Source organism: Camelina sativa, chromosome 1, assembly GCF_000633955.1.
Source record: "Camelina sativa cultivar DH55 chromosome 1, Cs, whole genome shotgun sequence".
NCBI lineage: Eukaryota > Viridiplantae > Streptophyta > Magnoliopsida > Brassicales > Brassicaceae > Camelina > Camelina sativa.
Genome location: NC_025685.1, coordinates 18,172,641 through 18,188,548, shown reverse-complemented (window position 1 = coordinate 18,188,548; position 15,908 = coordinate 18,172,641). Strand labels below are relative to the sequence as shown.

General features: G+C 32.4%; 1 protein-coding gene and 1 long non-coding RNA gene across 2 annotated transcripts; both read left to right on the top strand.

Annotated features, from left to right (window-relative positions):
* LOC104709433 lies at nucleotides 1,659-2,343 on the top strand. The gene is made up of 3 exons (XM_019233431.1): nucleotides 1,659-1,759; nucleotides 1,839-2,051; nucleotides 2,148-2,343. The coding sequence occupies exons 1-3, from the start codon at nucleotides 1,659-1,661 to the stop codon at nucleotides 2,341-2,343; spliced, it is 510 nt and encodes a 169-aa protein (XP_019088976.1).
* LOC104793740 lies at nucleotides 14,587-15,168 on the top strand. Its single transcript, XR_769406.2, has 2 exons — nucleotides 14,587-14,773; nucleotides 14,918-15,168. It is a non-coding gene; the product is annotated as an uncharacterized LOC104793740 (long non-coding RNA).

The following is a 15,908-nucleotide window of genomic DNA, read 5'->3' as shown; positions in this document are numbered from 1 at the left end:
TGAGAGAAATGGCAGCAACATTTGTTTTTTTTAGAGATGTCCGCCCTTACAAGACGGCATGGAGAGTGCAAGTGAAAGTCCTTCACTTGTGGCGTCAATACACAAACACCATAGGAGAAACCCTGGAGTTGATCTTGGCTGACGAAACTGTAAGAAGCAAAACATAAATTTTCATTATTTTAATTTCTTACTCACATGAATCTTACTATTATCTACTTTAATCATTTCAGGGAATGAAAAATCCACGCATCAATCAAAAAAGACTTGGTTTATGTTAACCATCTACCTATTGGTGAATGGAGGTTCATAGAGACATTTTCTCTAACACATGCCAGTGGAAAATTTCGTCTCACAAATCATCTTTACAACATGAGTTTTGTTAACGGGACTATGGTTACAAGAAGTGATCCTAAATCTGACTCCAACTTTTTAAGCTTGGTTAAGTTTGAGCAGATTAACAGAGATGATGTAAAGACCAACATGCTGATTGGTAAGTAATATATACAACACATACTGAGTCAATATACATATCCTTTTAGCAATGACTATTTCGTTATGTCCTAAACAATCCCTGAAATAAACTTATAGATGTGGTTGGACAAGTTGTGAACGTTGGTGAGATGGAGCTGCTTGAAGTTAACAACAAGTCAACTTCCAAACTCGAGTTCGAGTTGAGAGATGAGAGGTGATATCAGGATTTTTTTCTCCTTTTTACTTATTTTTAAAATGTCTAATACAAATCTCTTAATTACTTCACACCTCATATTATTAGTGATGAGAGATTGTCGTGTACCTTGTGGGGTTCCTACGCTCAACGTCTTTACCAAGCGTGCAATGTCGCTAATGGTGTCATTGTCGTATGCGTCCTTAAGTTTGCCAAAATCAGATCCTACAAAGGTAAAAACTGTCTACATTTACTTATAAGATAGATATAACATGGTATTATTGTCTAGATTTGATACTATTAACTAGCGATTATATCATTTCCAGGGTCAAAGAGTGTCTCTAATGCATTTGAAGCTTCACAGCTTCATATTAATCCACATTGGCCTGAAGTTGATGCTTTCACTCAAAAGTATGTTTTACAATTAAAACGATTTGCTCAAATTACAACCAACATACATTACTTACATGTCGTTATCCCCAGGCTGCCAGCTGATGGTCTCTCACTCACATTCCGTGAGAGAGTCCCACGGTTCCAGATTGTCTCCAAGGAAGATGGTGATAGTAGTCAATATCCAAGGAAAACCATTACCCTTCTTATGGATTCTGTTGAGGTTTGTAACTCTTATCAGTACCACAAATAAAACTTACTAAAATATGTTTGGTTACTTTTTGACAAAATTCTATTATTGGAAGATTGGCAAAATAAGAGTCATGTGCACCATCTATGCAATCGACACTGACTGGGCATGGTATTACTTTAGTTGTCGGAACTGCAACAAAAAGGTAAACCATATTCATGCAGCCGCAGACAATGGTGTCAATAGCATTGCCAAGAAGCCAAAGTTTTGGTGTGACACATGCAAGACCGTGGTGTCCAACGTCATTGCTAGGTGAATTACAATCGAAAAGATGGAATTTGTTCATTACTCAATCACTACATAATATTAATATGCTGAAATTTTTGTTACAGATACATGATTTATGTGAAGGTCATGGACAATACTAGAGAAACTAAGTTTCTTTTGTTTGATAGCATTGCTACTGAAATCATTGGAGAATTTGCACCTTCTATTCTTAGGGGGTCATTGGATGAAGTAAGCTCTATATTTTTCAATCATTTTAACAAATATAACATTTACTAACACTTTCTAACTTTTGGAAACCTAAAAACTGATTTCGGATCCTGAAGCTTTGCCAGAACCAATCAAAAACTTGGTTGGCAAGACATTTGTCTTCTTAGTATGTGTGGAGCAAGAGAACATTTGGGAAGGAAAGGATTCCTATAGGGTTACAAAGTTGCTCTCTAAGGATGGACTACTAGAAGAAGAAAACATTGAAAAATCAGCTGACATTGTTAACCCTGCTTCCATTATCTCTGGTGACCAGGTATTAATCTAGAGAATATCAATTACTATAATTATGGATTTGATTTTGCAATAATATTAATAGATCTTTTGTGTTACTTTCTGTTGGTTATTAGTGGTTCCACTTGCATTGACTTATAGTCAAGAAACTAATGAGTCCAGTACACCATCATCAAAGTGTGTTTATGCTCCTAATGTTGAGGGAGAAGATCAAGCATCTTCTTCGAAGAAGGTCTGTGTTAAACCTGGGGAGAATTCTGCTGAAGGATTTGGTGTGAACGCGGCTACACTAACATTTGAAGACAACAAGTGAACAATGGTACTGATGAGGATGTGGGGAGGATGCTTGATCTTGGTGTAAAGGTCGATGATGCGAATGTAGGTTTGAAGAAAATGAAGGGAGTGAACTTGGAATATTAAGAATTATTTTAAACAACCAATCAGGATTTGACATGTCATTCATTAACATTTTTAAAATTTCCAGAATTTTTTAGAAAAAAGAAAATTTGAAATTTATGGAAATAAAGAACTATGCACAATATCCCACATCGGCTAAAAAATTTTAGACAATGGTGTAAACTTGGAATATTAAGAATTATTTTAAACAACCAATCAGGATTTGACATGTCATTCATTAACATTTTTAAAATTTCCAGAATTTTTTAGAAAAAGGAAAATTTTAAATTTATGGAAATAAAAAAACTATGCACAATATCCCACATCGGCTAAAAAAATTTTAGACAATGGTTCCGAACCAGTATAAATAAGATTAATATGCTTCCAACAATGAATGAGCAGGAAAGCGTGATTTAGCAGGCATCCAATTTTAAAAGTTTTATTCGGTTTGATCCAGTTTTTTATTTGATCAAATTAAAACTTTCAAAAGTTTCAAAAAGATATATTATAATATTTAAAATTTTTAAAAGTTTAAATATTATAAATATTGAAACTTTTTAAAAGGTTCAAATTTTATATTTCGAAACCTTTTAAAAGTTTAAAATATTAGAAATATTGATGTAAAACATAAATTATCTTATTTATCTATGTTTGTGTTTTTTTATTTCTTATGAGCTGTAAAACATATTTTTGTGTAAGATTATATAGATGAGTTGATATTTCTCTTATTTTTTATTTTTATGAGAATTGAAATGATTTTGTTCTTGGAGTTTGATGGGTTAACAAGTTGTGTGGTAGTCTCAAAAAAAGGTTTTTAGTGGAAAAATGTGAAGAAGTTGAGGAGGAAGAAGAAGAAAAAGAGTATAACAAAAAACCAGACGATAAAAGTAAAGATGACAACTACCATAAAATTTGACAATAAAACTGACAAGAAAGAATATGAAGAATAAGAAAACAGTGAATAAAAAATACGAAAACATAGGTGATAGCGATCAATTAAATATGAAAAATGAGATGAATTCATGATTATAAAATTGTTTCGTTTTTGTGGTGGCCAAAGAAATGGTTTAGGATATGTGAGATCACCAGTTTGAACCGCCTCGCCTGGACGTCGAGTTAAATTCATGTTTTTTTATTAGATTTGATTTTAAAACACAATTGTTTTTTTTGTATTTTTAAAATTATGTATCTAAAATTTATTTTTTTCCTTAATAGTAACTTAATATTTTCTACAAGATAATATTTCATTACCGTCATATCATATATAATGTGTTTGAACCTGTCCGAAATTATCCAAGTATTTACACAGATCGCCACTCAATCTATTAACATTGTCATCCTCCCTTATATTTGTATCTAAACAAGTCTCAACTAAATTCTCTACAATCCTTACAATAAAAACAATCATTTTCTTATTTAATAATATTAATTTCCTAAAAACTATTTACCTAATTTAAATCAATATGTTAGACTAAAATATAATTCTTCTTGCACTTTTATTTAATCTTATATTTAATTATTTTAATTACTATTTAATACATAAAGTTAATAAAATTTTAGATTTTTTTCAACATATGATATGATTTAAATATTTATAAACGGATATATATTTTAAATTTTTTTTAGGATATTTATAATCAAACAAGTATATCCACATATAGAGCTCAAAATACATTTTTAAAGTACAATAGAGTGTCGTCACTTTTTGGCTTTTTGCCAACTTCATGTTAGATTTTTAACTAAAATTATAACCGATTCAATTATCCGGATCCTCCTTAAGATTATCGACTATTCTGGGCCGGTTTTTAATCCATAACGTACTTATTTACATCCAATTAATGTCAATTAATGACCATTGTATCTTAGGAAAGATCTAATTTACATGCCGAATTTTTAGGGCTGAGTTTGACAAAAAAATTGATAACACAAACTTTGTAATCACATCATTATAATATAGCAACTAATTCAAGATGAATACATCTTCGGAAATATCTAATTTGCGTTTAATAAAAGATTACATAGTTGCTAAGTTCTTATTAGCTTTAAGTATACACTATTAATCCAATAATATCAATTGAGAATCAAAATAAAAATATGCTATATCATTCATTCCTAAATCATAACTAACCAAATCATAAAATGTATATTCTCAACTTGCGAATCAAGAGTTTATACGAAACCTATCTATGAAACGACCTGACCCGTTTTTTTTATAATAAATAATAATAATATAATAATAATAATAAATAACTATGACTAGTGGTCCCATACCCACTAGCCACCTAACCACAATCACAAACAACAGCGGATTAACAATACCAATTAAATAACCAATAATAATCCAATAAAGAATAACCAATATCCAATCCTAACCATTTCAATGTCAAACAACAGGAAACCAAGGAACCGGCAACCTAGCAAGTTCTAAAGACCCAACTCTAGCAACCTAGCAACGCCATACAACATCCAATCGAGTCCCTAGAACATCTTCCTCTTTATTGCCTTGATTCCACGATCACACTTTGCCTTTACCTGCATCACAAACACAAATTGCAATGCATGAGTATTTTATAAACACTCAGTAAGGCAATCCTTCCATCTACTGGACTATACACACAAGCAATAGAGATACTCCAACCATCAAACAACAATCAACAAAACAAACCAGCATCGACCGACACAGGGTATGCATCGATCGACACCCTCAGGAAACAACATCGACCGACACAGGGTAAGCATCGATCGACACCTGCTCGACTTCACGCGGAAACCCTATTCGCATCGACCGATGCTCTAGGTCAACCGCACCGTCCTCGCACTAGCATCGACCGACGCTCATAGAGCATCGATCGGTGCTCATGTCGAATATCGTTTCCCCCGAAGCTTCTCGCCGGATCTCCATTCCTGCAACCACAAGAATCGATCCCAAGCCACAAGAAAGTTTCCCAAAGCCTCACACGACATACTAACAATCCTAACAACACAAAAACAAGCAGATCAGAGAATCTCCAGCTTAGATAAGCCATGGTCATGCACTTACCTTTGTCACAGAAGAAATCTGACCCAAACACAGGAAGAAAACGCTCCTAGGAAGCTCCTACAACGATCCCAGCTACAGATCTCTACAGAAACAACTTCCAACTCCAATAAATCACCAAGAACACTCAAAAAAACCAAGAACTCTTTTCTCTCTTCTCTTTTCTCTCAAAAACGGCTAAAGTCGCATAAGGAGACAAAAAGAACGACATAAGGGTTTCCTTTTCCCTAAATTACCAAAACGCAGCGTTTTAACTTAAGTCAAAACGCAGGAAAATAAGTCAGCATCGACCGATGCTCCTCCAGCATCGATCGATGCTCATCCCAAACCGGACTTCCGGTTCGCGGATGTTACAATCTACAACCGTTAACAATATATATATATATATATGCAATTCACCATCGACTACAAGCAACACTAAACTATTATAGTATCATATCAACAAAATAATATACTCGTGGTGTACCACAGGTTAAAACCTATTATCTTACAAAAAGAAAAACGTTTCTGGAAATCGAGAAGGATAAAATTAGGCATGACCACGGTTACGGTTTTCACTGTTACGGTTAATTAATCACCGATTACGGTTAGGAATTTTTTTTAACCTTAACCATAACCATTAATACACGGTTAAACGGTTAAGGTTAAATATGGTTCCGGTTGAAGCAGTTAAGGTTATATACGGTTACGGTTATTTGATAATATGATACGGTTGATATTATTTGATGATATAATATAATTGATATTATTTATTTATAATTAATATGTTCTTTTAGTGTACTCATATTTCTTCATATCATATGATTCATATATTTTATTATGTTTTTGAAACGGTTACAGTTAACAAATTGTGGTTTAACTATGCGGTTAACCAACGGTTTTGATATGGTTACGGTTAATTAACGGTTATAGGTAATATAATTTAACCATATATTTACGGTTAACGGTTACGGTTTTAAACCATTTTATACGGTTACGGTCTTGTTACGGTTCGAATACGGTCCGAAATACGGTTACGGTTTAATTTTGGTCATGCCTAGATACAAGTAATAGAACCAAATAACGATAGTTAGAAAATCAGTAATCGATAATGTACCATGTACGGGATTTTAAAGTCATTGTTGCCCTTTTTGTATAACAACAACGTTGGTCAAATGATTCCACCTAAGTCCTCAACATACATAGATAGTATAATTGGATCATACTAATAAATATAATCATTTTTGATTAATATATATATGTGACACTCCGGTTTTAGGGATATGCAGAGAGGTTTAAAAAAATTGATTAGGCCATCAATGTCACCAAAATATACTTGTATTTTCAGTCAAGAGAATTGAGAGAACTTCAGAGTTAAGTGTGCTTGATCTGGAGTAGTTTCAGGATGGGTGACCTTTCGGGAAGTGATTGTCGAAACTATGCGAGTGAGGACAAAACACGGAAAAAAATCATTTGGTGATTTGTATGGACGGTAACAAGTCTATAAAACCTTCCGACGTAACAACTCGGCCGTCATATATGGACGGGCTCACGGGCCTAGTGATAGAACGTGAGACCCATTAAGGAAAGTGGACTCATGAACTGAGATTTGGACATGGGCCACTAAGAGGTAGGTGGCGGTCGGGACGTTACAATATATTATAAGATGTAATTATAGCACTACTACCACTACAAAAACTATGGGTTTTGTTCAGTGTTCAAGAAAGCGCTAGGCGGTATCTGGGCGGTGACCCAACGCCTAGCGCCTAGAATGCTTAGTCGGGGCCTAGACGGTTTTTAGGCGGTTTAGGCGTTTACAACATAAAACATTATATATATATATAATTATATTAAAATATATGTTATAAAAATAAAAAATTTATAAACAACGGTAAGAAAAATACATTTATTTAAATTATATTAACAACATATAGATGTTTATAATTACGCATATAGATATAAAACATAATAATTTAATTATATGTAATTTAAAAATCAAAAATAAATATTAAAATAAAATGTATGTAATTTTAAGCGGGTTAGGCGGTCATCTAGGCGTCTGCTGAGCGCGTAGCGCCTAGGCGGCGCCTAGACCGCTGCCTAGACCGCTTTCTTGAACACTGGTTTTGTTAACTCTAGAGAAATGCTATTATATGTCATTAATAGCGATTTATCAAATGGTATCTATGTCTTGATGGAGACACACCATACAATAAATTTTTTTCACATGCTATTATATGTCTTCATATTGTATCACTAATCAAATGCTTTGATTTTTTTTTTAATTTTGTTATATTATATTGTTTTGTACCAATTTTATGTGCTACATTATACATTGATGAATTGGAATATTATTTAAATATATAATCGAATACTCCAATTAATTATATGTTATAAAACCAACTTTTTATAAGCATACTCCTTTCCATATATCATTCAAAAAAAATGCATAATTGTAGTTTTATTAAGAAGTTGATCATTCTATGCCATTTGTTAAAAGTCTCAAACAAACATCACAAGTACCGCAATTCACATGGATTAAATGAAGAACTCCATTGCTCTTTCTCTCCCTCCAAAAACTTACGTTGTTGTATCATTTCAAGCAATTCTCACTTCTGCCTTCTCCCCAGAACTTTGGCTCTCTTATTTGTCATTGGTTGTCACCTGAAAATGAAGCACACAATGACATCTTGTGAGCGAAAAAATTTATTTGAAGTTGCTCATAGCCTCATACTAGTGAATAAAATCGAATGGAGACTAGACTTGGACTCACCAATACAATATATGAGCCTAAGGTCTTGTACCTAAGTATTATAAGACTTTTTTCCAAATTCCAGTAATTTTGTAACAAGCAAAAGACTTACTTAAAGAGAATGTCTTTAAATGAAGAGGAATCAGCATGGTTCTTTGGATTTCATGTTCACCATCTGAGTTTACACCACCATTTTATATCACATATTAGATACTATTTATGAAGCAAAGTCGAGAACATTTTTATAAATGGATCATGTTTTGTTTTTGTGCACCACGGATTTTCATTCATACCAAAAAGATACAAGGAGACATGAGCATAATCGGACAACACCCGACTAGCAAGCTTGAAAGATAAACACATGAGCAGGCATACTTAAACATAGAGACACAAGCTTGACAAAACTTGATTGGGTACGAGGAGAAATGCCAAACCACACTATCACAAGCAAGCTCAAGATAGAAAAAGCATTTGACAAATAACCAATATATGGTAAGAAGATAGTCACCAATATATAATAATACGGTGACGTTAAACCAAGAGACGAACTAACATATGTGGTTCTAGACTGGAAGCAACTTGGGTCTGCTTCCAACGCCGAAAGGAGGATGTCGGAGAAGTATCCGGCAGACAACGTTCGCCAAAAAAGGGGAAAAACCAAACAAACAAAGGTGGTTTTTGATCGAACAAAAACTAGGCAAACAGAGAAGTATCTGCGGGAGAGGCCGGAGGAGTATCCGGGGGAGATGTCAGAGAAGTATTCGGTGACACCATGCTTTACAAAGAAGCCGGAACAGAAGGTGAGATCTTGTGGGAGATGAACGGAGTAAGAAGAAGGACACATCCAATAAGAATTCCACCTAGGCCATATGTCTTTAGAGCCCATGAACTTAGAAAAGAGCCGAAAAACCCAAATAGACCAACTGATGGGCCGAGCACATTAAGGGAACTCCCATTGTTTCTCCATAACGACACTCTGACCTAGGCTGGATAGAGGAGAATAGTGACGGGGCTGGATGAGGGAGAGACTTCCGATCAAAGCCGATAGCTTCATTAGGAGCACGCTGAACTTCACGAGATATGAATGGACAGAAGGAGGACCTTGTAAAAGGCTTGAGAAGGGAGACTTGGAAAACAATGATCTCTCCCTCATCAAAACGATGAGAAGGAGGTGACGAAAATCAAATTCACCGAGAGAGACTCCAAAATTCTGGATGGATTCATTGGGATCCTACACAGATATGGTGGAAACAGGACAAAACTGCTATACAAAAATCTAAATCTAATGATTTTAGGTGGGATTTGAAACAATTTTACAATAAATCATATCAACTTCCCTCAAATCACCAAAATCATTTAAATTCTCATGAAAATTCAAATCACTTGGAACATTAGATTGAATACACCCCCTTCGAGTTTCGGAAATTATGTCTGAGGGATAAGGATGTTAAAAGTGGGTTAATACCCGATGTGTACCCAAAACCCATAAATAATGTAGAGTTTTGGGACTTGTTTTTCAATAATAAAAAAAAGTGAGTAAAAAATGGGTGGGTACTTGAAACATTATAGTCTTACATGGGTACCCACCCGGTTTTTTTTCTTAAACCTTTTTCTTAAAACAACACTTTTTCACATTAACCCTAGTCTAACTGCTTTCACTTGATTCCAACATCAAATCAATTGTGTTCTTCATTGTTTTTAATTTTCGGACGGAGCTTCTTGGGTGATTTGCGGTGGGTGGTTCTTTCAATTGATGAATTGGGTAGTATGTTTGTGGATTTCTCGTGACCCTCTCTTTGTTAACACCTCTCGTCGAGGAAGCATGTACGACTCCTCTTTGATTTTTCATTTTGGGTTGGTTTTAAATTACAGTTTTTGATTTTGGGTTGAATCAAGTTTTAATTTCGTTTTTAGGGTTTTGAATTGTGAATTTTTATTTGTCAATTTTTGAAGAACTTTTGTTTTTGCGTTTTTTAGTTAGAGATTATAAATTTTTGAAAATTGTCACAAATATAATAAATACACAAAATACATAATAGAAATCACATTTGTTTTTGGTAGAAAAAAACTATAGACACAAAAATACATAATGTAAAATACAAGATACATCACATAAGACAAAAAAATTCGGGTACCCAGGGTTTATCCACAATACTTAAACTCGTTCGAGTTTACCCACAATACTTAAACTCGTTCGAGTTTACCCACAAGACTTAGAACCAATTCAGGTTTTTTGAATTTGGGTTTTTTCTGAATGGTTTTTTTGGGTTCGGGCTGGGACATGTTTTTTCACCCACCACAACATACCTACCGAGAGAGATTTCAAAATTTCAGAATTTTTTATTATTATTTAACTTTACTAATAGAAATGGATCAAATTTATGTTGCATATAAGCAAGCATAAGACATTGAAAAAGACAACACTCAACAACCCATGCTAGAGACAATTGAAAAAGAAGACATTGGACAAATCCATGAGTATCCTGTATGCATCATTGAACTTACACTTAAACTGAGCGCATGGCTAGAATGCCACTTATGAGAATTAATCTGCATACTACTTTGTAATATTAGTGCCATTGTAAAATGTAATATCCTGAAATTACCTTTAATGAAGTTTCAAGCGAACTGGTACAAGTGAGAGAGAATTGAACAGTTGGTACAAATAGTATTACTGGGATATTTATAACAAATGGTACAACTGGTATGACTGAGAGATTAGAGGACAACTAGTACAAAATGGTATAACTGAGACATATGTTAATCGGTACAACTGGTATAACTGAGAGATAATATGAAAACTAGAAACTGATATAACTGAACAACTAATACAAATGGTATAACTAATAAAAAAATAGACAACCTGGTACAAAAAGTAAACCCTAGCGCCGCCACACTCACTAATTTGTCTCTTCTTGCTGATCCTCCGCCGTGGACCATCTTTAGATGAAACGATTCTGCGTTTATCTCACCTAGTGAGCAAGAGGATGCAAATCAGTGACCAGAGAGAAAAATGATGCAGACTGAGAAGAAAGAGGTGGATCTGAGAAGAAAGAGGTGAATCTAAGGAGGAGAGACTAAATCAGCGAGAGAAGATGAAAAGGAGTTTGAGGAGGAAGAGGAGACATAGGCGGAACTGAGAGGAAGAGGAGATGGAATCGACGAGAAAATGGGAGAAGAGGAAAAATAAAAAAAGACTATTGTGTGGCAATAGTTAGTAATTCTTAGGCGAGAATGTGAAAGAATTTATTAGAAAAGAATTAATGACATAATTCATTAATTTTTTGTACTCTAAAAGATTTCCAAATCTTTCTTTGTGATTCTAATGACTTTAATTTGTATCATTATATTAGGTTTGAGTAGAATTTTAATAGACTTGAAAATGGATAAATTCTTCTAGTTTCCATTTAACATAGAAAATTAGTTACAAAATCTATACTAATAAAAAGTAGGAGCTATAAGCTTCTAAAGGCGTACACATAGGATTTTAAACCTCCAATTGTGATTAGACACTTCACTAATTAACATTTTTTAAAATCTCCAGAATTTTTTATATTAAGAATTATTTTAAACAACCAATCAGGATTTGACATGTCATTCATTAACATTTTTTAAATTTTCAGAATTTTTTAGAAAAAGGAAAATTTTAAATTTATGGAAATAAAAGAACTATGCACAATATCCCACATCGGCTAGAAAATTTTTAGACAATGGTTCAGAACCAGTATAAATAAAATTAATATGCTTCCAACAACAAATGAGCAGGAAAGCTTGATTTATCAGACGTCCAAGTTTAAAAGTATATTCGGTTTGATCCGGTTTTTTATTTGATCAAATTAAAACTTTAAAAAGTTTCAAAAAAATAAATTATAATATTTAAAAATTTTAAAAGTTTTAATATTATAAATATTGAAACTTTTAAAAGTTCTTAGCTTTTAAAAAGTTTTTAAATATTATAATTTTTAAATTTTAAAAGTTTAAAATATTATAAATATTGAAACTTTTTAAAAGGTTCAAAATTTATATTTCGAAACCTTTTAAAAGTTTAAAATATTATAAATATTTATGTAAAACATAAATTATCTTATTTATCTACGTTTGTGCTTTTTGTTTCTTATGAGTTGTAAAACATATTTTTTGTGTATGATTTTATAGATAAGTTGATATTTTTTCATTAATTTTTTATTTTTTATCTTATTTTTTATTTTTATGAGAAAAGAAATGATTTTGTTCTTGGAGTTTGATGGATTAACAAATTGTGTAGTAGTCTAAAAAAAGGTTTTTTTAGTGGAAGAAAGTGAAGAAGTTGATGAGGATGAAGAAGAAAAAGATTATAGCGAAGAACCAGACGGTAAAAGTAATGATGACGATTACCACAAAATTTGACAATAGAAATGACAAGAAAGAATATGAAGAATAAGAAAACATTGTATAAAAAACACGAAAGCATAGGTGGTAGCGATCAATTAAATATGAAAACGAGTTAAATTCATGATGATAAAATTGTTTTGTCTTTCTGGTGGTCAAAAAATTTGTTTAGGATATGTGAGGTCATCAGTTTAATTCGCCTCGCCTGGATGTCGAGTTAAATTCATGATTTCAGATTTGATTTTATAACGCAACTGATTTTTATATTTCAAAAAATTGTGTATCTGAAATTTAATTTTTTTCTTAATAATAATTTATATTTTTTATAAGATAATATTTTACTACCGTCATCAATCATATATAGTTTTCATCAAAATATATTAAATATACCCACACTACGCGTGGGTTCAAAACCTAGTATAATAAAAGAGTAGACTAGTTTTAAACAACAAATAAGAAAACCCAATTCGCTCCTTCATCCTTTATTAAATGCAAAACTTGAAAAATAAAACCTATCTATCAATGAACTTCTAAATTGTAGCATCTTTCCACATGTCTTCGGCCATAGATTGTCTCCAACTATTTGCATTTTCTCTATCTTGCTCTTGTGTCTCGAAAGTTTCTTCTCTAACAATTTCATCGATATTGACCAAATTGTTTCCATTATTAACTGCAGTATCTTCATTAGGGAATACACCTTCGTCCGATCGACATTCTCTACGAAGAAAGTTATGCGATCGAGAGGTAACAAAGACACATGTTATTGTTATTATGATTATTTAAACTTCAAAACTAAGCACTTATTATTCTGATTTTTTATTCTGATTTTAAATAAAAGAAAACTACTACTAGAACAATTATTCTGAACTTACCTATTGTTTTATTCGATTCAACATAAAATAAGAAAATAATACGCTAAGTGGTACGAAGAATCCAACCCAAGCGGTCTTTGACAGACATGCTCACAAATACATCTTTCATTTTCAATGTATGGATCTTGGTTACTGCATCGTAACGAATATGATCTTCCAAATCAGGGATCTCTATGACATCATCCCAAACATCTGAATCATATAGAGTTAAAAGGTTTTTCATTTCACAACTTTTTGCAATTCTATGACCCAAATAAATTGTTTGGGAGCTTCAAGATCGAGTATGTTCTCACATGGATCCTTGCCCTTCATTTCTAGAGTTGTGCAGATCTCGCTTCAGAGTTAGAGCTGATGCAATATGTGTATCTAGATTTACTTATATCAATATTGTGTTATGATCTTGATTGCTTATGATTTTTACTTTTTTGGAAGGAAACTGTGTGAGATAAGTTTAATTTGATTAATATTGGTTATATAATGCTGATTTGATTATGAGAAGTGACTTTTAATAATTGTACGTTAGACAGTTTAGAAAAAGAAGAAAAAAACGAATTTCTGGTTTGATTCATAACCCGAAATATATATTAACTATCCAACGTACAATAATTAATGACTCAAACATCCTTAATGATTTGATTTGATTTTATTATGTACTTTATAATGAGATTTGATTGTAATTAATTACCTTTAGTAAGATTTAATAATAGGAAGGATTTGCTATTTAATTATGTTTTCAACTTTTTAACATTAATGACAATGTATAAAGTTATTGCATTGAATATAATATATTCAATAATAGTTATTGTTAAATTTCTGACTATTTAATGAGAATCTTATTTCTATACAAGTGCTAGTCACATTCTATACTTTTCTCAAAACCATCGACAGTAAGAGTCAATATAAATAAAGCATTGCAGTATTTAATAAGAATCTTATCTTTTTACAAGTTTCATTCAAATTCTATACTTTTCTCAAAACCTTCAACAATAAGAGTCACTATAAATAAAGCATTGCAGTATTTAATGAGAATCTTATCTCTTTACAAGTGTGAGTCAAATTCTATACTTTTCTCAAAACCATCGACAATAAGAGTCAATATAAATAAAGCATTGCAGCATTTAATAAGAATCTTATCTCTTTACAAGTGTCAGTCAAATTCTATACTTTTCTCAAAACCATCCACAATAATAGTCACTATAAATAAAGCATTGGAGAGACATAATTTTACAAAAAAAAACAATTAGAGATAAAATAATAAATATGACAAAAACTTTTCTTATCGTTGTTCTTGTAGTATTAGCAACATCGGTATCAAACTCCAACGCTTTAGCCTCATCATGTATGTTGTTATTTCTCCTCTACCTTAGATCATTTTAAAAAGCATTTCTGAATATGTTATTTTAAAAAACAAATTAGTAAACCCAATTTATATGTATCTGTGTGAATTATTTTTCTTTTTCATTAACTTGGTTGTTTTATGCAGCTGTCAATGGATTTGGATATGATTATTGCATTAAACCATGTTTACCGCATTATACAGACACTGACTGCAAGTTTGAGTGTACAACGTTAAAAGGGTACTCGGATGGAGGGTGTGTTGGTTTAGCACCAAAATTTCAGTGTTGTTGTAAGAAATGATAGAAATTATCTTTATGTAAACTGGTGATTTGATTTCTTGTATGCTCAATAACTAATCTTATTGTACTTTGATAAGTCTAAATAATTTCACAAAGAGAGAGAGAGAGTAATGGTAAGACAGTTCATAATTAAACAGCATGACACAAAATGGTTTTCCCTCCAATTGTGAACCTCCCTTATACTAGCCATGGTTAAGTCAGCAAACCATGTAGATTGTTATGTCAAATTCAATGGAATTTTTTGTTATTGTATGGCTATCCCAACCCTAGTTATCGAAATGATCTTTGAGAAATATTAGAAATAAATGCAAGTTATCGCAATGGATCATGGTTAGTCACTGGAGACTTCAATTTGGTAATGATCAAAAACTGGAAGGTCCACCATGACCATAATGTTCTTTTTGTGAGTTTTGAGAAATTGTTAGAAATCGTGATCTCTTAGGTTTAAATCTTTTGGGAACAGATTAAAACAACCCCGCTCATTTTTTTTTTAATTCATCAATGAACAATCTCATACTTGCTAATCAGCCTACCGAATTAAATAACCAACAATCAACAGCAGACCAGCGAAAACAACACCAATAACATTAAACCAATAAATAACCAACAAAATTCACAAAACAAGAACCAAATAACACTCAACCTAAACTTCAATTCTAAACAATATCATTCTAGTTTTAGCAACCCAACAGAAGAAGAACTTAATTAACAAGTCTCTAGAACATCATTCTCTTCATTGTCACCATCCAGTAAAAATCGCGAACCCAAAAAAAACGCGATTAGGGTTCGCTACCGTTTGGCAAGCTACTTACAAGGACAACAGAGATTCTGTAAATG